Source organism: Pelophylax lessonae (assembly GCF_965119305.1).
Source record: "Pelophylax lessonae genome assembly, chromosome: 11".
Classification (NCBI taxonomy): Eukaryota; Metazoa; Chordata; class Amphibia; order Anura; family Ranidae; genus Pelophylax; species Pelophylax lessonae.
Window position 1 is genome coordinate 23552960 of NC_138778.1, and position 25020 is coordinate 23577979.

At 43.8% G+C, this 25020-nt stretch overlaps 1 protein-coding gene across 1 annotated transcript in view; it reads left to right on the plus strand.

Moving 5' to 3' along the window:
- Positions 1-25020, plus strand: part of LRRC45 (leucine rich repeat containing 45) — a 36127-nt gene extending 11107 nt beyond the window's left edge. The window contains exons 6-18 of the mRNA XM_082271192.1: positions 981-1109; positions 2835-2947; positions 3022-3080; positions 3173-3250; positions 5570-5705; positions 9970-10047; positions 11494-11605; positions 12865-12935; positions 13018-13110; positions 18298-18390; positions 21790-21963; positions 23308-23455; positions 24644-25020. Coding sequence (XP_082127318.1) covers positions 981-1109; positions 2835-2947; positions 3022-3080; positions 3173-3250; positions 5570-5705; positions 9970-10047; positions 11494-11605; positions 12865-12935; positions 13018-13110; positions 18298-18390; positions 21790-21963; positions 23308-23455; positions 24644-24837 — 1478 coding nt within the window. The 3' untranslated portion in view covers positions 24838-25020. The remainder of the gene's footprint in view (positions 1-980; positions 1110-2834; positions 2948-3021; positions 3081-3172; positions 3251-5569; positions 5706-9969; positions 10048-11493; positions 11606-12864; positions 12936-13017; positions 13111-18297; positions 18391-21789; positions 21964-23307; positions 23456-24643) is intronic.

The following is a 25020-nucleotide window of genomic DNA, read 5'->3' on the forward strand; positions in this document are numbered from 1 at the left end:
GCAGCCGGCAGGAGAGGGAAGGGAGCACAGTAGGGGGGGGGGGACCAGGGGAGCACACAGGGGCCCAGAGACAGCAGAACACAAGTGAACTGGATAGGAGGAGTGCCGGGGGCAGCATACAGAGGAACCAATCTCCTCCATTTTTCTCCTGCAGCTACAGGAGGAAAAAGGAGGACAGTGATTTCTCTACATGCTGCCCCCGCCGCCCCTCCTATCCAGGTGTACAGGGGAGCCGCACAGGGCCCGGTTGCAATTGCAACCCCTGTAGTTACGCCCCTGTCACACAGCTGTTTTTATTCAGGTGTTCAGTGGACGAAAGTGTCCAGCTGCAACCCTTGGGAAAAAGCAGACAACATGTTCAATCTAAAGCTGGCCATAGAGGGATTGAATCTCGGCTCGGCCGAGATTCAGACAATGTATGGGCAGGTTGAATGTACCCAAGTTGATCATTTGATCAACTTGAGTACAACCAGCCTGTCAAATTTTACATGCAATTATTGCTAGCGGCTGTTTATAGCAGTTAGCAATAATTACTGTGTTCTCCCGACGGGGACTGCTTCCCCCACCCCCCTGTTTCCTGGTTTCTGACCTAGGCCAAAATAATGTCATACATCCAATGAGTCTTCAGGAGAGGAGGAGGGGGCTTTCTCAGCTAATTATACCCTCCTGCCTACATACTTGAACTAAGGGCAAGTGGATTCCAGGAAGTAAATGCTGCATGAATCATCTGCCCTTACCTAAGATGGCCACAACTAGAAATGCTAGGGTAGTAACTGTACAACAAAATAAAGTATGGAGACATGGATAGCTGAGTTTGCGTTGAATAATAGAAATTAATTAAATAGTGTTTTCAGATTGTGTTGCTTAGATACAGTTTAGTTCAGCTTTAAGTGCCCCTAAAGCAATATAGTCTCAGGTCTTTTGGAAGATGTTCATACATGGCAATGAATGAATTCATGATTGTGCTGTTTTTCTTACAGACTTGCGGTGGAATAATATTGGACTCCTTGGAGGCAGAACCATTCTTAACTGTTTACAGAACAATAGGAGCATTAGGAAGATGGAGTTGTCTGGCAACAATATCCCTAGTGACATCTTAAAGGCTATTGGTGGGTGACGCTTTCCAAGTCTTTTATATCTATGGAAACCAAAAGGGTCTAATATAATTTGCTCCCTGGTACTAATGCCTAGTTTTTACCTCCCTCAGGTTACTGGCTGATCCTAAGCCTGTCTCCTCTCTCTAATTGGCTATGTAGATAATGCAGGATAGGCACTATTAAGAAAGCAATAGATGATTTGATTTTCTTTCCTGCAACCGTGGGTTGGCTGAGTAATGTTGCAGGAAGCGGCTGGGTGTGTGAGCGCCGAAGGAACCAGCGTGAAATACACAGCAGAGCTAAAAAACCAGAAGCAGGATGATGTCAGATGTCCAGGGGAGGGGCGGGGGATAGCTACAAGTTTCAGAGCATAGGAACACCCCCTTTTTCAAGCCTTTGCAAAGCTTACTCTGCTTCACTTAGCCGCTTCCCTGGCAAACTCTGCATATGCCTTTAGGACATTTTGGAGGTGAATTCTATACATTGCAGGACCATGTGCCTGTTTTTTCCCTATTGCATGTGACTACATACTGGTATTTATTCCAATGCTCTAATAAAATACACTTAGACGGTGGCGCCCTCTGTCCTTTTATTCTCTTTCAGTACTTACCTTTATAGGATGAAAACACTCTGTCCCTGTCTTTCTGTTGCTTTCCTCCATTTTCACTCTGTCACAGGGGCTTTCGGTGTAGCCAATTCAACACACATTATGTAAACCCGGTCCACTGTTGTCATCAGGAAATGAGATGAGGCTGTCCAAGATCAGTCGCAGTGGGGTGCAAAAAAAGATGAAAATAGGCATTTATTACAAAGAAAATGGAAATACACAGTGCTTTAACATACTACGTGTCAATGAGTAAGGCCTCATGTACACTGCAGCTAGTAAACGGACGTTTATGAGCATTTGGGCGTTTTTTTTTTTTTTTTTTTTTTTTTTTTTTAAGCAGCCCCTGAATTCAACTCAATGTTATCCTATGGGTACATGTACACTCCGGCGTTTATAGTCGTTTAGAAGCAGTTGAGGTTAGAAGTGTTTTTCTGAAAGCAAAAAGTCGCGTTCAGGTCGGTAGTTTAGTGGCATTTGAAATGCCAAATGCAGCGGAGAGAGAAAGAGAGCTTTTTAAACATCCTGTGTACATGAAGCTTAAGAGTTTACATTTAGGGTCCTTTCACACGGGCGATCCGATCCGCCTGTCAGTTTTTTTAGGTGGACCTGATCGGATCCTCCATGCATCCCTATGGGGCAACGGATGTCAGCGGAGACATCTCCGCTGCTATCCGATCCGATCCGATCCTGTCCGTGAAATCCAGGCGCATGGAAACCCTATTTTCCATCCGTCTGGAGGATCAGATGGGATCGGATGAGAATGGACAGGCGGTCCGCTCTCATCTGATCCCCCATAGAGGACAGCGGGGATCTGACAGCTCCGTCTCTGCACACAGAGCGGAGACGGAGCCGTCATCCACCTGCTCAGCAGGGATCGGCCCCCCACTGAACAGAACGGACTCTGTCGGGCAGTGCGCCCGTGTGAAAGGGTCCTTACTTTTTTTCCCACAAGTTCAAAATGTTTCTAGAGAAAATGTAATCAAACAAATACAAACCATGCAGCATATTATCCCCATGGCGAACAACAGGGGACACATGCCTATAGACAACCCTAATATCTACTTCAACTTTGATTGTCCACTATTGGTTACTCTAAGAAATAGGTTACCCTTTGTATTTTTGTGTTGCAGAGCAAGGTGTCGATCACAACCAGGACAGGCAGACAGTGAGGAAGGATCATGTGGACCAAAGGCAGATTCTGACAAAGGAAGTCCAAAATCTGAAACAGGAGAAGAACAAGCAGGTAAGTGATGGCCTCTCTGTAGTCCGGGGTTTGAGGCCTTTTCTCTATAATCTGTAACTGACTTCTCTATACAGTTTCTGGACATGATGGGAACCATCGACAGGCATAAGGAGGAGATTAGTCGTACCAACAGGTTGGTTTTGGAGAAGAAAATCTAGTACTAGAAGATTATTTTCATTACTTTTTTTTTCTTATGCTTTTTTTTTTTTTTTCCTTTTTAACCAGGACGACAACCTTACAAATTGGTAAACTCCAGGAAACGCTAGAGGATAGGAAATCTGTTGTAAATTCACTGACAACCAAGTAAGGATCACTTTGTGTTGTATAGGAGCCCCTTACTGGAAAATTACAAAATGGGCTTTGGTGGTACTGTTTATTTAATTTTCAAAAGGCCATTATGGTCCTTGGTAACCAAACCAGGCGTTGCACAACACATACGTTTGAATGGGCTCTAATAAATGTGAGTCCATGCGATAATATGACGCACACTCTCCAGTGCTCCAGAGGTATATCTATCCAATGGTAGCACAATACAAAAATAGTATATTCAACGTTGGACCAGCGCTAATGAAAATGTCAAGTACAATTGGTACATGCCAAAAATGCATGGCTGTGGCCCTAATCAGTCTTTGTAGGGTGGTATGCAGGATGGTTCAAACACTAGAGTGTATGGAGATGGGTGGATAGAGGAGGTGGCTGAAGGCTTCAAACAGAGCTAGATGGACTCTGTAACAGACAAGTGGGGTAGGAGGAAAATAGCAGCGCCACCTAAGTGTAGGTTAAAAAGTAATTTATTACACAAAAACAATGTAGTTACTCACACAGAGGAGATAGTTGGTCAGCAATAGTAGATGGTTCATCTGCAACACTGATCACCTGAGGAAGGATCACGCATGCTCAGAACGGGAGCACCCCCCCTGTCACTACGGGATGTGACGCTAGGATACTGGAACGCCGCCACAGACACAGGAAGTGTCGGACTCCACCGGCTTAGCCAGGACCAGCGGCTGCTAAAGTTCACCTCCCTAACATCCCCACAGTGTTGCAGATGAACCATCTACTATTGCTGACCAACTATCTCCTCTGTGTGAGTTACTACATTGTTTTTATGTAATAAATTACTTTTTAACCTGCACTGAGGTGGTGCTGCTTTTTTCCTCTTACCCCACAATACAAAAATTGGAATGTTCCACTGATGCTGCTCTCCTCAGATAGATATGATGTAAAAAGAGTTGAAATTGAAGTGTCCCAATACTGCTAAGAGGTCCAGATAAAACTTTATTCCATTAAAGGTCAGGGGTACAGTTTAAAAACTAGCCAACGTGTCTCGGGGATCTAAGTGTCCTCTTCATCAGGGCTAGAAAGAACACAAGAAGATTTTCATAGCAATCTGATATCGATATAATATCCCCTCTACGGAGGTCATAAATAAAACAAATCCCTGTGGAGGGGATATTATAGATTGATATGAAAATCTTCTTGTGTTCTTTCTAGCCCTGATGAAGAGGGCACTTAGACCCCCGAAACTTGTTGGCTTCTTTTTGATTTGTACCCCTGACCTGTAATGTAATAAACTTTTACCTGGACCACTTAGCAGTGGTTTTGCATTTCAATTTCAACTCTTTTTAAATCACACTACAAGCCAAGGAGACTGTGGAGATCCTCTGGACTCTAATAAATATGAGTCCATGTGATAACATGACACACACTCTCTCCAGTGCTCCAGAGGTATATCTATCCAAATGGTAGCACAATACAAAAATAGGAATGTTCCACTGATGCTGCCCTCCTCAGATAGGTATGATGTAAAAAGAGTTGAAATTGAAGAGACCCACCACTGCTAAGAGGTCCAGATACAACTTTATTCCATTAAAGGTCAGGGGTACAGTTTTCAAAAGTAGCCAACGTGTCGCAGGGATCTAAGTGCCCCCTTCATCAGAGCTAGAAAGAACACAAGAAGATTTTCATATCGATCTGATATCGATATAATATCCCCTCCATGGGTTCATAATTAAAACCGATCCCTATGGAGGGGATATTATATCGGATTGATATGAAAATCTTCTTGTGTTCTTTCTAGCCCTGATGAAGGGGGCACTTAGACCTCAGAAACCTGTTGGTTACTTTTTGATTTGTACCCCTGACCTGTAATGGGATAAACTTGTACCTGGACCTCTTAGCAGTGGTTTGGCGTTTCAATTTAAACTCTTTTTAAATCACACAACATGCCAGGGAGACTGTGGAGATCCTCTGGAGTGTAGAAGTCGCCTGCCCAGGAACCAGTACATTTACACCAACATTAATATCTTAAGATAATAATACCAGTAAAATAAACCTACATACCAGCGCTATCTAAGCACTTTCCTAAACTCCTCAGTTAGGGACATTTTGACTGATAACTGCAAAAAACACACGCAGGAGGGAACGTTTGCACCCTCCTGTCTCCTGTTTGTGTTTTTCACATTTGAGTCCATGCATTTGAACAAAAATTTACCCACCATGTCCTGAAGTTGGTGTACCCATTCCTACTGGGCGGGTGCTTGCCAGAAGATAAAAATGCATACCCAATGCCCTTTTCTGCCCCTTGATTGAACACCATGCATGTATTCTTCATTCTTCCAGGTTACACATGTCTGACGCTGCTCTGGCTCTTTCACAACAGAAAGCACAAGACCTGGAGCTGATCCTCACTCAGACAAAGCGTGACAGTGCCAACTTACGGGAACAACTTGCTAAAGAGCTGCGAAAGGAGAAGGAGGTATATGGGGAATTATGTACTGACCCTATCATTGGCAGAGGGGTATTGTACCAAGTCTGTGTTTATGGGGGGAGAGATGTACTGTATTTTCCAGATCTTTGCACTAAATATAATGCATGATTTAGGGACAAAATTGGGCTGATTTACTAAAGGCAAATAGACTGTGCACTTTGCAAAGTCTATTTGCCAGAGCTTAGTAAAGGATGGGAAACTCTGCTGACTTCTATCATCCAATCAGGTGCAAACAAAAATGCTGCTTTTCTTTATTTTCCCTGCACCTGATTGGGTATTTTTTGCAAGGTAAAGGTTTTCCCCATTTACTAAGCTTTGGAGCAACTGCACTTTGCAAAGTGCACAGTCTATTTGCTTTTAGTAAATCAACCCCAATATATTATTACTTTGCTTAATTCTGGTCCTGTAATCCTATTAAAAGATAGTATAAATAACTTTAAATATCAGATGACATAAAGTTGGTGACTCTCCCTGTACCTGTGCGCCTGCCCTCTCACAAGCAATGTTCTGTGTGTGTCTGATAAACTATGAATATAATATGAGATAAAGCTATTAGTATGGGGGGGGGGCGGGAGCAGCTGGCTCAGTCTCCCACTGGCTCGCTGAGAGGCTGAGCCAGGATCCTGGGTGGATCCCGACCATATGATTGGGATCTTTTCAGAGCATGGATGGTCTCTGTGACATCAGCCCACAGGAGGCTTTAGCCCAAACTGCAAACTGCACTCCTGTGATCCATAGGAGAAGTACAGAAAAAAAAGCTTTGGCTATACTTCTCCTTTAATTGTTTGGTTCTCTAATTTGGCTCTTCCATGTGATTGCCCAATTACATTGGATCATCACCCAATCCAGTAAAAAAAAAAAGCCAAATTCAAATACTCTTATCTAAATTCTATTGACACCTTAAAGCACAGGTGTCAAACACAAGGCCCGCGGGCCTTTTCATGTGGCCCTTGCACCTCTCCTGCAGCTGCAGGAGAGCTCCAGCCTACTTCTGGTCCTCCTCCAGACCCTGTACTTTTTGCTTTTCAGCAATGCCTACAGCTTCTTCCCAGCAGCAGCACAAGATAAGGTGGTGCACTGTGATGTTAGGGAGGGTGGAGGACTCAATTTCTGATGGTGGGGAGGCTCTTGACATCTTATGTAAGGGTAGGGGATGCTCTGGACATCTAGCCTTACCGGCCCTTTTGAGGGCAATAATAATGCTGATCCGGCCCTCGATTAAATTGAGGTTGACACCCCTGCCTTAAAGGGTTAGTTTGCCTTAAAAAAAAAAAAAAATGTTGTACGCAGTTATGAACACTAATTCATAATTTAAAGCCCAACTCTGGGCAAAACATTTTTTTCCCATGCAATGGGGTTGTGTTTGCACTGCACAGGTTAATGGCTTATTTTTTCTAGGGGAGAGGAGAATAAAAATATACTTACCTGATCCTCTCAGCACAAGACCAGTTTGGCACCCCCGCGCTCCAGTGGTCTTGAATAGTGGACTGTTCCTGCTGTCATTCCACCCAGATCACGCTTCACAGACCTGGAACAGTCCACCGCTGGACTGGGGGGAGCGCCGTTTTCTGGGAGATTAAAGGATCGGGTGAGTATATGCTTTCTGCTTACCCCCTAGACAAAATGAGCTGCTACTGCATGGGGGGTTGGGCTTTAAAATAATCCAATTTTAAAAATATCAGTGTATGTTTCTCCCATACTGTAGACTGTTCATGCATGCATTGAAGCCTGCCCCAAACACTATTGATATTTTTCACAGCTCCGTCCTGTCCTCTCTCTAAGACAGACCAGCCGTCAGGATGCGAACCCCCTAGAACAGTGATGGCGAAGCTTTGCAATCCAGATGTTTTGGAACTACATTTCCCATGATGCTCAACTACACTGCAGAGTTCATGAGCATCATGGGAAATGTAGTACCAAAGCATGTGGGGTGCCAAGGTTTGCCACCATTACCCTAGAAGTACAGAAGGGAGTGCTGTCGGCGAGATGAGATAGTGTTCTGCATATAAAGTGCTCAGAAGGATGGTGCTCCTTCCTGTACCAATAGAGGGCATCCTAATGGCTGATCCTTCCTAGAGAAGAGGACAGGGTGAAAAATATCATAAGATTTCACTTCATGCACAGATGGCCTACAGGTGTGGGAGGAGCATAAATTAAGATTTTTAAAATCAGATTAATTTAAAATGATTAAAATAATAAAATAAAATAAAATAATGTTTGTGGACTGCATAGAGTATTTTTTCTTAAATAAAGGTTAACTTACGTTTTAAAATCACTTAAAGCGGAGTTCCGGCCACAAAATCTTTACTTTAGATTTTATGGCATCCGCTTCCTTATTGTCCCCTGTAAAAGAATTGGATATTCCCGGGTTTTTTTTTTTTTGTACCTACCTTATCTCAGAAGATAATATACTCACCTTTACTTCCACTTCCTCCTTGCTCGGCCCGCGCCGTCACTTCCTGTCCCGCAATGCGTCCTGGGAGCTCTTACTCGTCGCTCCCAGGATGCAATGGGCAACGACGTAGGCGGCCGGCCGCTCCTCTCATTGCGTTATTTCCAAACAGGAAATGACGCAATGTTAGGTGGAGCTACCGTCCCTATGGAAACCCAGTACTATGCCGATCGTATAGTACTGGGCATGCGCGAGATTTCGCGCTGGATTCACCGGCCTCCTCCCACCAGAAGCAGGAAGCAGGGCAGACATTTCCCCACTGCGGACTCGTGTAACCCGGACAAAGATGGCGGCGCTCTGCAAAAATTATATAAAGTAAGATTTTTAGGATTGCCTAACTGTTATTTAACGGTATAAACCAGGATTAGCTGATATATAAAGGTCGGTGGGTCACTGTTTGGGAGGTATTTAAAAAAAAAAAAAAAAAAGGCAGGGGTGTCAAACTCAATTTCATTTTGGGCCGCGTCAGCATTATGTTTGTCCTCAAAGGGCCGGTTGCATTACTTCTGGGTTTTTGCATGGAGACCCGATCAGAACCAAATGCGGCTTTGATCGGGTCTTACAGGCTGGTTGCCCAGGTCTCCCGTCCCACCGGAAGGCGGCGGGAGGGGGGACGTCCCTTCCCGCTCCTTGTAATGACAGCCGAGCGGCTTCTCAGCTGCATCGGTTGTCATTACAAGACAGCCGGCCGTCGGCTATGGACGCCGGTACCAGGGTGATGCTTCACTCCGGTACAAGATCTTTCCCCACATATGGGCAATATCGGTCACCTTGGTAGCCAATTGCGATATATCGGGGAAAGTGCAGATCGGCCCTCGATATATTGGCTGATCTCTACTATCTCTACCCCCTTTTTTTTCACATTCTTGCAGAAATAGAAGACTTTTTTTATACCACAGTTACATTTTATATATATTTATTTATTTTTCTTATATTTTATGCTTTATCTGCTTCGAGGTTTATTGTCTGATTAGTACACTGGAATAGCGCACCACTTTTGGTTTTACGTATTTCAGATGGGAGTTACACACTTCCTCCCAATCCTCAAATCAGGTAAAGTGGAACTTTAGTCAGAAAATTAAGTCCTGCTAGAGGACTTCAGGTTGGCCCCTTTTGCAGGTATAGATATGTAAAAAATTTAAAGTGTCTATACTGTTTAAAATTAAGTAACCCACTGTCTCACCCTGCTCTGCGCATGCTCAGTTGCTCTCCCATTTTTAGGCACTGCAGAGTTTGTAGAGGCCGATCTGCTGACAGCCTTAAAGCAGGATTAAACCCTACTAGTTTTTTACAGCTAAGGAAGCTGCTTTTGTTTAATCTGCAAATACCATGGTGGACAGTTATGACACCAGTCATTTGATGGTTTGATAGGAAAACTGTTTATTGAAACTGTTAAATCGTTGTGTTTAGTTCTGCTTTATGATTTACTGCTGTTTAGGGGCTCTGGACTTCAACAAAATGGCAGCCTCCAGCAAAAAGAAACAGGAGCAATGCTGGAGGCAATTTACAGCCCACATTATTGTTGATAGCATATTTGTTATTGTGGACAGTATGTACTTATTCCTAAAGAACCTTATTTTTTATCAAGTTGTTGTGGGTAAAGTTCCGCTTTAAATTACCATTTGGGTATTTGAAGATAAATACTGTAAGGCTGGAATTGTTTGATACTCACCTTTGTTGTTTCATCTTACAATCAAAGAGGGAAGAGATTCCATAAAACAGAAGACAACTCTAATCAGTAGAAGGTTGGATCAAACGTCAATAATGGTGTACAATGTTTCTCTTCCATTTTCTTTTAAGGACTTTGCAACCCGTGAGCTGAGACTCAGGCAGGAACTGGCAGCTGCCAATGAGAAAAACCTCGTCTACCGCAGCAAGGTAAGCCTCAAATCTACGCTGTATGACAGCAGATTGCAAAGGAGATTTTAGCATTTAAAACAGAGGCATAACTAGAACCTTCAGGGCCCCGGTGCAAGAAACCATGAAGGGCCCCCCGGACCCCTGGCTGGGGCCCTTCCCTTCAAGCCTGGGGCTCTTCCCACTGATCCTGGGGCCCTTTACTCTCGCTGCAGGGCCCTTTATTACGGTCCTGCAGCAGGACCCTTTCACAAGTTCTGCAGTGGTCCCCCTTCCTGCCATCTTGGGGCCTCCCCACGGTGGTGGAATGCCAGGGCCCGGTTGCAAGTGTAACCTTTGCGATCCTGGAAGTTCACCCACTGGTGTCAGTAGTTTTTATTTTTTGGTATTTTAATTGTATTATTTTTTATCAATTTATTTTTTTTACAATGTCACTGACTATGACTCTGTCTGTCTGAAAAGGAAGGAGCTGGTAAATTACATATTTACTGACCCCCTTCCTGGTTCTCTATTGTGACACATCCCCTGCAGCAGCCTGCAGGAGAAGGAAGGGAGCACAGTGGAGAGGGGGGGGAGAATCAGAGGAGCACACAGGGGTCCAGAGACAGCAGAACACAAGTGAACTGGATAGGAGGAGTGGCGGGGGCAGCATACAGAGGAACCAATCTCCTCCATTTTACTGCAGCTACAGGAGGAAAAAGGAGGACAGTGATTTCTCTACATGTTGCCCCCGCCGCCCCTCCTATCCAGGTGTACAGGGGGGGCACACAGGCCCCCTGGAGCATGGGGCCTGGTTGCACTTGCATAGTTACGCCCCTGATTTAAAAAAATTTCAACTGGTTGAATATAGTGTAAATTTGTTGGTTTAAATATTAGGGATTTTTTGGTTTTGTGCATTGAAAGGAACCTTTCTAAAGATAATTATTGGAGCTGGCATCGGTGAATATGTTTTAAAGTTGGACTCCAGGCAAATATGAAAACCACAAATCATTACAATTACTGCATTATAAAATGTATATTTATTTTAAGACAAGCAGTGTAAGTAATCCCTCTGCAGTCCCTGTACAGCAGAGCTCAGAGAGAGGGAGGGAGAAGCAGCACAGGGAACAAATCAGTTTATATACCTACAAGAAAATGCTGATAGGAAGAAAAAGCAAAGTGACAGAGAAATGAGATCATCAGTGTACTGTCCAACAGATTCATGGCAGCTGGGGTCAGAAGAAGTGGTTTGAATGATGCTGACTATCAGTTAACCTGGAAGAAAAGGATGAATCGTTTAGACATTTAGATGTAAATAGGTTTTATTAAAAGCTGGTAGCCGATGCATTGATTTGGAAAGGCATTAAAGCCAAAGCATTAGCTAGGAATTCGACATTCTCAAACGGCGGGGGCAGCCTACATGGTCTCTCCTTGCCGGTGTACCTTATAGTGATCCTAATGATGATTGTCCATTGTATGACCCCACAGGTGGAGGAGCTGGAGAGGAAATGCTTAGCACAGCGGGAACAGCTTTTCGAGCTAAAGCAGGAACTGACCAACACAAGCGCAGAGCTCAAGCTTCGAGCAATTCAGGCAGAAGGTAGGTGCTGGTTGTATTTAACGGCGAGAAAAAAAAAAAATATATATATATAAATATATATATATATATATATATATATATATATATGTATAATATATAGTTACTTGCTGGTTCTTTGTTGATGTGGTGACTGACCGCATTTGTTTTTTTGGGGGGCTTTTGAATTGGGCACTGAAGAAGTGCATGACTGCATAGCGGCCTATTCACAATTGGAACATTGTCAATATTTTCATGCACATTAATATGGACTTTTTTTCACATTATTATCACATTATAGATGTTCATTTATTAATGATGATTTACTTTATCAATTGTTGTCACATCATTTAACACAACTTCCTTGATTTTTCAGCACAATGACTTAGTTGTTAGCACTTCCGCCGTGCAGCACAGGCTCTCTTGGTTTGAATCCCAACCAAGGGCCATCTTACCGAATGGGCACGCTGGGAAGTTGCCCGGGGCCCACTTGCCCAGGGGGCCCCACCTACCCAGCAACCCAAGCATTCGTCCTGATTCCCGTGTGGATCCCGCCGCCGAACTTAGCAGGTGGCAAGCACCTGTCGGCCCTGCACTGCTGTCAGGCCACTTGGGCCATGGGGGGAGCCCACAACTGCAGGAATGCCTGTCCACCTCCACGGGAACAGACACACACAGGACAGTCAAGTCTGACTCCCGTCCGTGTGTGTGTGTTCATCGGACCGCCGAACTTGGAAGCTGTCATTAGCCTGGCACTGCTGTACCAATAAATATCGCCTTATCGATAATTTGCATTTTTATTCTCGTGGGTGATTGTGTAGGCAGGGCCCCACTGCACTGCATTGCCCGGGGCCCTTTTAATGCTCTTAAGATGGTACTGTCCTAACCAAGACACCATGAGTACATGGAGGAAAAAAACCCACAGACTCCATGACCTATCTTCATGGAGTTTGTCTGTTGTCCGTGTTTCCTCCCACACTCAAAAGACATACTTGTAAGTTAATTGGGTCCTGTCTCATTGGGTCTGTGTGTGTGATAGGGACCTTAGATTGGAAGCTCCTTAAAAACCCGGGACTGATGTGAATGTACAGTATGTGTGGCGTTGTGTAAATTGGGAGCGCTATATAAATGCCTGTATTAAATAAATAAATAAAACAATGCAGTTAGATAAAATCTAAAGAGAAATTGGGAATTAATTTGTATCCAGTCAGATGGGCTTTGGCACTACACATTTGTTGGTAAACCTAAAAGAGTTTTTTTTTTTTTTTTCCCTTTCTTCTCAGAACGTTTGGAAGCAGAAAAGAAGAGATTCCGACAGGCCCAGGATGATGCCAATGTTCTGCGGCAGAAAGAAGTAAGCCTTTGTAGATGGTTTGTGCTTCAGCTGGATGCCCCAGTAACATCAAAGAGCGAGTCTAACTCTTATGTGATTACAGATGGAGCACATGACCCGCCACCTGGAGGACAACGAAAGAGCAGCGCAAGAAAGGGTTCAGCGGATTGAAGCCACAAAAATAGCGCTCGAGGAGGTGAGATTTGCTGGAATATTCAACATAGCCCTGTAAGGGGAAATAGCAGCATGCAAGACGCAGAAAACTTTAGCATACAATCCTACTAGAGTCGGTGAAATATAATTGGTGGTTGGCTATTATGAGTCATAGTACTTTGTAGATCGCTCTTTGAAGAACTAAATAAGCTGGAAACTATTTGTCAGGACGGGTTCACTTGTTTGACATCTCATTGATTTCTTTCCATATATACCGTATTTTTCACTCCATAAGACACACTCCGCCCCCCCAAAAAAAGGGGGGGAAATGTCCGTGCATCTTATGGAGCAAATACTGAGTCTCCGTACAGTGTCTCCTGAGTCCCGGTGTTCCGTGAAAAAACCAAACCCGTGAAAATTCCCTACCCTCGTCACTTCCGTTGCACCTACGTCATTGAACAGCTGAGGAGCTTACTAGTGGGCATGCTCACAGCTCCGGATACGTCATTGAACAGCTGAGGAGCTTACTAGTGTGCATGCTCACAGCTCCGGATACGTCATTGAACAGCTGAGGAGCTTACTAGTGTGCATGCTCACAGCTCCGGATACGTCATTGAACAGCTGAGGAGCTTACTAGTGTGCATGCTCACAGCTCCGGATACGTCATTGAACAGCTGAGGAGCTTACTAGTGTGCATGCTCACAGCTCCGGATACGTCATTGAACAGCTGAGGAGCTTACTAATGTGCATGCTCACAGCTCCGGATACGTCATTGAACAGCTGAGGAGCTTACTAGTGTGCATGCTCACAGCTCCGGATACGTCATTGAACAGCTGAGGAGCTTACTAGTGTGCATGCTCACAGCTCCGGATACGTCATTGAACAGCTGAGGAGCTTACTAGTGCGCATGCTCACAGCTCCGGCTACGTCATTGAACAGCTGAGGAGCTTACTAGTGTGCATGCTCACAGCTCCGGATACGTCATTGAACAGCTGAGGAGCTTACTAGTGTGCATGCTCACAGCTCCGGATACGTCATTGAACAGCTGAGGAGCTTGCTAGTGTGCATGCTCACAGCTCCGGATACGTCATTGAACAGCTGAGGAGCTTACTAGTGCGCATGCTCACAGCTCCGGCTACGTCATTGAACAGCTGAGGAGCTTACTAGTGCGCATGCTCACAGCTCCGGCTACGTCATTGAACAGCTGAGGAGCTTACTAGTGTGCATGCTCACAGCTCCGGCTACGTCATTGAACAGCTGAGGAGCTTACTAGTGTGCATGCTCACAGCTCCGGATACGTCATTGAACAGCTGAGGAGCTTACTAGTGTGCATGCTCACAGCTCCGGATACGTCATTGAACAGCTGAGGAGCTTACTAGTGTGCATGCTCACAGCTCCAGATACGTCATTGAACAGCTGAGGAGCTTAGCATTGCGCATGCTCGGAGGGTAGGGAACTTTCACGGTAGTGTGTTGTAACGTTACACCGCCTCAGCTGTTGCGGCGGTTACATTAAAACATCTCGGCTGCAACATGAAATCATCTCCTCCTACCCCTGTGACTTCCCTGATCTCGGCTGCTAAATGTAAAAGCGGCGGTGGGTCTATGAAAATATAAATCACGGAGCCGAGATCTCTGTGATTTATATTTTCATAGACCTGCCGCTTTTACATTTAGTAGCCGAGATCAGGAAAGTGACAGGGATAGGAGCCGAGATGATACATGTTGCTGCCGAGATGTTTTAATGTAACCGCGGCAACAGCTGAGGCGGTGTAACGTTACAACACACTACCGTGAAAGTTCCCTACCCTCCGAGCATGCGCAATGCTAAGCTCCTCAGCTGTTCCATTACGTTTATGACAGGAAGTGACGTGGGTATGAAATTTTCACGGGGTATGGTTTTTTAACGTTACACCGGCTCAGCTGTCACTTACTTGCACGGAGCCGCTACTTCCTGTATAGGTCCGGCTCACAGGTGGAGTGATATCAGATGCACTCCGCCTGTGAATGGAGGAGCCGTACACATGAAGCAGCGGCTTTCCTCTGTGTACTGCAGCCGCATGCTTCCTCCCGGGCTCATCAGCCACAGCCTACAAGCAAATCCCTTGCAAGTACCCTTATTGCTGTTACTGTATATGGTGTGTGTGTGTATATGTATGTATTTATATATATATATATATATATATATATAATTTGGGTCCGAATATTTTTTTTTTTTCTTGTTTTCCTACTCTAAAACCTAGGTGCGTCTTATGGAGCGAAAAATACGGTAATAGGGATTGCATGGTATATGAGACTTGCAAAAGTGATAGTAAATCTCTTTGATTTGACACAGACCGCAAAAGAAGAATGCAGATGTTGCAGCCATTCACTACTCTATCCAAAATTAACAAAAGCTGTAGAAAGAAAATTGCAGCTCAGCACAGTTAAAGTGAATGCAAGCTCCTGGGTTTAGAAAAACTTTATCTGGTCTCCCCACAGTACACAGAACACAGAAATGCAATCATTCTAACAAATATAAACTGCTAAATACTTTTTCTCATTATCGGTATATGGCAATCTTGTGACTCCTATCAGTGTCTGGTTAAAGCTTGTAGGAGGAGTTTTCATTGTCCCCTGACTGTCCTATGAGGCTACAGGACCCCTGACCCTCTATCTGGACAGTGCTGGTTGGCCCTGTGCTGATCACATGCACCCTCCCAAGAAAAAAAAAAAAAACTCTCTAGCAATACACACCAAACTGAGCATGTGCAGAATGCCCCCAAAGTCTCTGTTCTATCATGAGATGGATTGGGGACAGTGGAAGAAGGGGAGGATCAGAGAAGAGAGTATCAAACAGCCTTATTAGATAATGTAGAGGATTAACCCCTTAGGTTCCACAGTGAGTAGAACAAGCATGCTTTACTGCATATACAGACTGATTTTACTGTTGTGGGTTTAGTAAAACTTTAAAGTATTTGCAAACCCAGTAGATTTAAACCCAGGAATACAACAGCACATTGCTTGCATTTACTATAAATCACATAATTGCACAGCCTGCTTTGTGTGCTCCCTCCCTCAGCAAGTGGGCATGGTGTGACATCACACACAGTGGGTCCACGCTCGTACCCCCTGCAGCCCCAACACAGCAGGGCTGAGTGGCCGGGGCATTGCCACAAAACTGACTGGAGGAGATACAGGCACACCGCAGAGGCAAGGCATGCTTGTGTCCCCTAGCAGTGATCCCAAGGATGAAAACTGACCACGCCAGCATGGATCTGCTTTCATGCTTGGCGTGGGCAGTTTGATAGTAGTAGATAGTTTGATAGTAGGATCACCAGTTCTATAGCAAAAAAGATTTAATAGAATTTTTAGAGGCTATATTTTGTCAAGAACTGAACTTAACACATTAACCACTTCCTGCCCAAGGACGTCATATAACGTCCTGGACTTGAGTGGGCCTATCTGAATGTTGGGTGCAGCTATAGGCATCATTCAGATATCTTTTGCAGCCGGCGATTCCCTGCATCGTAATGACAATCAGAATGGCAGTTCAGCCGCTTTGTGACAGGTGGCAGGCGGGGACAAAGTATGGAAGTGGTTAACCACTTTACCACCGGAGGATTTTGCTGCTAAACGACCAGGGGGTATTTTGCGATTCAGCACTGCGTGACTTTAACGGACAATTGCGCAGTCGTGCAACGCTGTACCTAAACGAATTTGACGTCCTTTTTTTACCACAAACAGAGCTTTCTTTTGGTGGTATTTGATCACCTGTGCGATTTTTACTTTTTGCGCTATAAACAAAAAAAGAGCGTAAATTTTGCAAAAATAACAATATTTTTCACATTTTTTTATATGAAATTCCCCAAAAAAAAATGTAAAAATCTAAATTTTTTAACATTTTCGGCCAATTTGTTTTATCCTACCTATGTTTTGGTAAAAAAAATCGCAAAAAGCGTATTTTTATTGGTTTGCGCAAAAGTTATCGCGTTTACTAACAAAGGGAAAGATTTTTGTCATTTTTGTAGTTTTTTTTTTTTTAACGCGTAATGGCGGCGATCTGCGATTTTTTTTTTGCGGTACTGCGACATTGCGGCGGACAGATCGGACCCTTGACTGACATTTTTGACACTTTTGGGGTTACCAGTGACATTTCTACAGTAATCAGTGCTATACATATGCACTGTTACTGTAAAAATACACTGGCAGTGAAGGGGTTAACTTTATTTGGGAGGGAGGGGCTGTGTGTGTCCCTAGGGGCGTGGTTTCTACTGTGATTGGCTGTGGCTTGAGGTGTAAGGACACTGATCAACGGTCCTACATAGTAGATCCGTCTGATCAGTGTTTTTACACCGAGGAGAATGACAGGTGGCTTGTTTACACAAGCCACCTGACTTTCTCCCTCTCCCCCGACGATCGCCGAGTGACCGACGGACATCGGGTCCGCCGGTCACACGCGCGGGGGGGTCCGTGGGCGCGCGCTTGCTCCCCAGACCCTCCCAGGCTAGTGACGTTAATTAACATCACTCTGCCTGGCCGGGGCTGACCGCCGCAGTAAATCTACTTGCGGCGGTCGGCAAGCGGTTAAAGAAATCTTCGCTTGTGGGACATAAAAAGCAAGTTTTAGCTGCAACAGTTTAAAGCCGCCCTCTGCAGTCGTTTTTTCCCACCACTAGATGACACCAATCTTCCTTTAAAGCTTAGGCCAGTGATGACGAACCTTGGCACCCCAGATGTTTTTGAACTACATTTCCCATAATGCTCAACTACACTGCAGAGTGCATGAGCATCATGGGAAATGTAGTTCCAAAATATCTGGGGTGCCAAGGTTCGTCATCACTGGCCTAGGCTTTCATAGACCTTCGCCCTGGGGCTGCATCACCAGATCAGAATGTCGTTCACATGTCATCATGTAGGCGACATTTTGTACTGCAGTAAAGAGTGCCTACAGGGGGCATCATCAGACCAGCCAGAAGAATCTTGTAAAAAAAAAAAAAAAGGTATATCTGCTTGGATTTGTGTAGAGGTGGAGGTTTCTGAAGCCCATGCCTTAGCTTTAACAATACTGAGAACACATCTAGCTGTCACACCTTGATTGGTCAAAATTTTGGTAGTAAATGGAGTCTCTATTGTTTAAATGGTATATATAAAGCTGTGACACTATATACCGTATATCATCCATATCTTCCTTGGAGCCAATACCGTACAAAGCCTGGCCTGGCAAATATTTCAGTTATCTCTCTCTACAGGAACTGAACAGGATGAAGTTAACGCTGGCAAATGAGCGCGCTCAGGCGGAAGAAGAGATCCAGAAGGCGCGGAGTGCGGCTCAGCAGGAAGAGGTAAAAGTTATTCCTAATAGGAAAAGCCAGTCCACCCTAGACATGTGCAGAACGAAAAAAATCTGTTTAATTTTGTTTCCATACGTTATTTAGATAATTTAGTTTTGTTAAATTCGTTATGGAATTCATTTTGTTTTGTTTATTTGTTTTTGATTCAACCAAATTTAATTAAATTCGACCAAATTCCGAAAATTCAAATCGGCATTCAAATTTTTTCAATTTGAGTTTTTGGGAGACTGTTATATTTTATTTTACTCTATTCGATTGTTTTTTTTTTATTCTTTTATTTTCTATTTTTTTCTTTTCATTTCAAACTCAAATTTATTCTTTTTGAAACTCGAATTTCGCAGGATGGTTATATTCTTTCTATTCTATAGTTTTTTTCTATTCTAATCTAATCTACAGTATTCTATTCTATTTAAAATGTATTCTTTTTGATATTCAATTTTCAGAAGATGGTTATTTGTTTCAATTTCTATTCTATTTTTTTCTATTCAAAATTTGAAAGATGGTTATATTCTTTTTATTTTTCTATTATATTCCTTTATTTTCTATTTTATGATTTTATTTTCTATTCTATTCTTTTTTACTCTATTTTTTTCCATTCTATTCCTTTATTTTCTATTCTATCTAATTTTTTTCTCGTTTTCAAATTCAGTTTGAATTTGGTTTTGTTATTTCAAATTCATTTAAATATGTTGCTATCGTAATTCAGAAATATCCAAATTTCCGATTAACGAAAAATTTGTCAGGATTGCAATTCAGAACTAAATCAACTGCACCTGTCTAGTCCACCCCATGAACCATATTACTTTCATTGAGAAGTGGCCTATCAGTTTCTGCTTTCATGAAGATCGAGCAAGGTTGGTTACAGCTCAAAAAAACGCCAAGTAAAATAAAATGCATCTCCAAGATACAGAGACACCAGGTTCAGGACTCTTCCACTGTAAATACAAAACAAAGAAAGGGCGCGCCAGCCTAGCGCATTATCCTCAGCGAGTTTATTGATATTAAAAAGATAAAAATCAGCTACTCACAAACATGCGTGAAAATCAAGCATATCGATTCCATAAAGCAGCATCATTACAGAAGTCCGATATCTCATGAAAGCAGAGGGCTGACGCGTTTCGCTAGGCTGGTGCGCCCTTTCTTTGTTTTGTATTTACAGTGTTTGGTCGACCGCCCTGGTCGTAGGGGGCAGCAAAGCCTAGCCATAATGGATGCCAAGTATGAGTACAAGTTCCAGGATTGAGGCAGCCTGAGGACCAGGTTCTGAGCGCAGGAGTAGGGTGCTGAACACCACTAAACTTTTTCTGGAATACATACAATCAGGACTCTTCCACCCTCATAGGGCGATAAGCAGCAGGAGATATGGGTTTTTTGTCTGTAAATTATGGGCCTGGGTAGGTTTGATGTAGATGTGGATGGTACTTTTCTGAAGTCAAGGTTGTAGGATATAAGAAAATGAATAGGCTGTACTGTGTGATATACTGTAGGTTAGTTACTTTTGATGGGTTTATTAAGGTCTGTGCATAGATCAGGTGGGAAGTTGTCCGGGATCCCATTTGCAGCTCCTAGAGATGGAAAGTAAAGAAGCCTGAAGATATATTGTGAGGGAGACAGGGGTCATTCCACACCAACCCATGCAAACTTGGACTTTAACATACGGCAAAGTTATTTCTTGTATTAACCGAGGCATGGACTCCAGAAAGAGTGATATAATTTTGCCCCTGTACAAATCATTAGTAAGACCTCATCTGGAATATGCAGTTTAATTTTGGGCACCAGTTCTCAAAAAGGATATCAGGGAACTGGAGAAAGTGCAGAGAAGGGCAACCAACCCGATAAGAGGCATGGAGGAGCTCAGCTATGAGGAAAGATTAGAGGAACTGAATTTATTCTCTCTTGAGAAGATAGAAGGGGGGATATGATCAACATGTATAAATACATAAGGGGGGATATGATCAACATGTATAAATACATAAGGGGGGATATGATCAACATGTATAAATACATAAGGGGTCCATATAGTGAACTTGGTGTTGAGTTATTCACTTTAAGGTCAACACCGACGACAAGGGGGCGCTCTTTACGTCTAGAGGAAAACAGATTTTGCCTCCAAATACTAAAAGGTTTCTTCACTGTAAGAGCTGTGAAAATGTGGAATAGACTCCCTCCAGAGGTGGTTCTGGACAGCTCACTAGATTGCTTTAAAAAAGGCCTGGATTCTTTCCTGGGTGTACATAATATAAGTGGGCAATAATATTTATAGGTAATGTTGATCCGGGGAATATCCGATTGCCTCTCGGGGGATCAGGAAGGAATTTTTTCCCCTGCTGTAGCAAATTGGATCATGCTTTGCTGGGGTTTTTCGCCTTCCTCTGGATCAACTGTGGGTATAGGATTGTGTATATGGGATTGTATTGTTGGGATTTCTTTACTGTTTTTTATTGGTGGAGCCAGATGGACTTGTGTCTTTTTTTTTTTCAACCTAACTATGTAACTATATGGAATAAACTAAATTGTTAAAGCGTTTGTAAACCCTAAAAAATAAAAAAAAAATAAAAAAAAACCTGCATCGCATACTAGCCCATTATGTGTAACTTACATTAGAACGAAGCCCCGACACGGACCCCCGGACATCGCTGCGGGCGCTGCCATGATCCCTCGCCGTCTCTTCCGGGTTCGGCGGCTCTGGCGCGGTGATTGGCCGGAAGAGACGGCTCCGGCGCGGTGATTGGCCGGAAGAGACGGCTCCGGCGCGGTGATTGGCCGAAGCCGCGATGATTTTTCCGGCAAGCTCCCGGCAAATTAATTGAAGGTCCCCCCGGACCTTCAGAGCGCATGCGCCGCTCACGCGAGCGGCTGCATGCACTGTAAATATCTCCTAAACCATGCGGGTTTAGGAGATATTATTTGTACCTACAGGTAAGCCTTATTATAGGCTTACCTGTAGGTAAAAGTGTCAAAAAGCGGGATACTACCGCTTTAAAGCTGAACTCCTAGTGGATGTGGCCAGCAGTACAGCATAGAGGTATTACCACTGGATCTATGAGATGATCATTTTTTTAAAACCACTAACCTACTTCCCTCGAGTAGAAACCTTCTAAACATTTTCCTGTGTGGCCGGGGAGCCCCCATACTTGGGAAAACACTTGACACTTGAATTTTATAAGATGGAGACTTGCTGTATGGAGGACCTCTTTCCCCACACACCACCAAGCTATTCAAATTCCTCTTTATTTGACTTTATAATTTACTCATATCTTCTCAGGTCTGAAATGTCCATTTTTATTTTTAATTCTTTCAAGCATTTGGCCTTTTAAATTTCCTATGACATTGATAAGGACATCAATACCAAGTATCATTTGTAACTGTTGTCTTATTCCCTCTGAGCAGCAGCAGCACTCCGCCGTCCTGCAGGACAAGATCCGAACCCTAACCCAGTCCCGGGACCAGGCTCAGGCCCAGGTCCTGCAGCAGAAGCAGCTGGCAGGGGAGCTGCAGGCCCAGAACAACCAGCTCAGCTTAGAGATCGAAGGTCTGAAAAGACGCATCGATGGATTGCAACAGGTACTGAGAACTTTGAATCACTCATTTAGCTTTTCATAGCACATGATAGAAATGCATTGATAGTGACACAGTGCACTTAAAGTCTATGTATGGTCAAAATTAAACATTCAGTACAAAGTATTGTTTTTTTTTTTCTTTCCAAATTTATCGGTCTCTTTTTTTGTTTATAGCGCAAAAAATAAAAACCTTAGGAGGTGATCAAATACCACCAAAATAAAGCTCTATGGGGGGGGCAGGACATTAATTTTATTTGGGTACATCATCACACAACCACGCAATTGTCAGTAATGGTAACGCAGTGCTGTATCGCAAAAAATGGCCTGGTCCGGAATGGGGGGTGGGGTAAATCTTCCGAAGGTCAAGTGGTTAAATAAGCTGATGTTCAAAGCTTTATTGGTTACCATGCACAGCTGCACCATATTTTGCACTCTACAGTTTTAATAAATCAACCCCATTTTCTCTTTAGGGCTCTTTCACACAGTCCGTCCGTCCGTCAGTTTATCTCAGCGGGGGATCGATCCACCGATCCCTCACTGAGCAGGAGGATGACAGCTGTTCTCCGTGCTGTGTGCGGAGAGAGAGCTGTCAGGGCCCCATGCATCTCTATGGGGGAATCGGATGGGAATGGACCGTTGGTCCGTTCTCATCCGATCCCATCCAATCCGCTGGACAGATGGAAAATAGGGTTTCCATCAATCCAGATTTGACGCATAGGATCCGATGTCAGCGGACATGTCTCCGCTGACATCCAATGCTCCATAGACATGCATGGGGTGACCGTTCAGATCCGCTAAAAAAACGTACAGGTGGATCTGAACGTTCCGCCTGTGTGAAAGGGGCCTTAGGCTTTCAGCTCAATTTGTATCCAGTCAGTTGGGACCTTTACCCAGCACAGTTGTTGTCAGATTGCAAGGCTTCGTTCACATCTAGGCATTTTTGGGCGATTTTTCTGCTCTAAACCTCAGCTCTAAAAATACCCAACAAGACAAATCCCATTCATTTCAATGTCCCCTCTTCACATCTGAGTGTTCTGTTGCCTGAAGCAAAATGCGTGTGGCTCAGAAAAGTACATGAGCTTCTTTTTTGGCAGATTACATGCGTTTTTTTTTTTTCAAGGGTCACTTGTCAACCTAAAAACGGGTGCACAAAAACGCCTGTAAAAAAAAAAAGCAACGCCTAGATGTGAGCTTAGCCTAAGAAGATTGTACAAAGTGTCAGCTTAAGGGGAGTTTATTGCTAGTACACTTTGCAGCAGCAAGTGTAGGTTTAGGTTTTCATTGTATGCAATTGAGAATTTTTTTGGTGATCTGAAATCATTGAATAACCCGTATAATGTACCTGCAGGAAATTTCTAAGAAAGATCAAGAGAGGCTCACCGAAGTCACAAAGGTTCGAGTGGAGTTACAGGAACAGATTGGACACCTGGAGGCTGAGCTTGCCACCCAGGAAGGTCTTAAAGAAAAGATATCTGCAATGGAGAGACAACAGAAAGGTACTACTGTGTATATATAAAGGCAGATTAAAGGGTCAGTTTACCCGAAATTGGTATTTTGGTGCTTGGTAGAACCTAAAGAGATAAACCCCCTGACAGTCTTGCCTGTCTTTTGGGAACTCTGTTGGGATCTCTATACTAGGCTCCCCCATCTGCACACCCATTGTTAGGGATTCTCACTATTCCTGATGGATTTTTTGCATTATGGAGAAAGTGACAGGAGCTGAAACACACAAGGGTAGGCACACCCGAAACCTCCAGGAGAACAAGAACAGAGATGGTGAATAGTCACAGGAAGATCTTTTGAGACATCCAGGATTTACCAAAAAACCAGAGGCCAACTCAGCCCACCAGCCTCAAACTAAGGCCCAAAGCACATTGTCCCCATGTTGATGGAGACAAGGGCCTCTTCCGGACAACCCTGGACAGTGGTTGTGGGGGTCTGCAGGCATGGGACCTCCAGATCCTGGCCACCCCCTATGTGAATGAGTATATGGTAGTTTACCCCTACCCTCATGAAATCTGATTCTGATTGTTTGGTCAGAGACATTCACACCAGTGTCCTGCTGGAGGTCATTTTGTAGGGCTCTGGCAGTGCTCATCCTGTTCCTCCTTGCACAAAGGAGCAGATACCGGTCCTGCTGATGGGTTAAGGATCTTCTACGGCCCTGTCCAGCTATCCTAGGGTAACTGCCTGTCTCCTGGAATCTCCTCCATGTTCTTGAGAGCGGGGAGACACAGAAAACCTTCTGGCAATGGCACGTATTGATGTGCCATCCTGGAGGAGTTGGACTACCTGTGCAACCTCTATAGGGTCCAGGTATCGTCTCATGCTACCAGTAAGGACACTGACCCTAGCCAAATGAAAAACTAGTATAAAACAGTCAGAAAAGATGAGTAGGGAAAAAAAAAGTGAGTGGCCTCCACCTGTAAAACCATTCCTGTTTTCGAGGTCGTCTCATTGTTGCCCATCTAGTGCACCTGTTATTAATTTTATTAATACCAAAGCAGCTGAAACTGATTATCCACCCCCTCTGTTACTTAACTGACCATATCAATATCCCAGGAGTTTACTCAACTTGATGCTATACTCAGATTAAAAGGTGTTCCTTTAATTTTTTTAAGCAATGTAGTTTGACATAGGAATGAACAGCTTATGCTGAGTCTGGCTTTGTCACTCCTTTCCAGCACAGGCCAATACCCACCGCGAGACATTACTGGATAAAGAAAGTGAGATCTCCTCTCTGATGGAGAAGCTGAGGCTGAAAGATGCTGAGATCCTGAGGATGAGAGATCAAGAGGCACAGAGAGCGAGCCTCCTACAAAGTGCAGTCCTGAACTACATCAGTACTCCGCTTGGCTCACCTGGTGGAAGAACATGAACCTAATCCTCCATCTTTCTACAGCTATCCAGTGCCAGCCCTGGGCGCAGACAATCCTGTCCTTTAAGGCAATAATATTATGCCATTTTCAATAAGTCATTTTCATAGTAATTTATTTTTTATTCTGTGTTTTTTATATGTTTTTAATGACTTTGTAATTATTTGTATGTGTTTTATATGTAT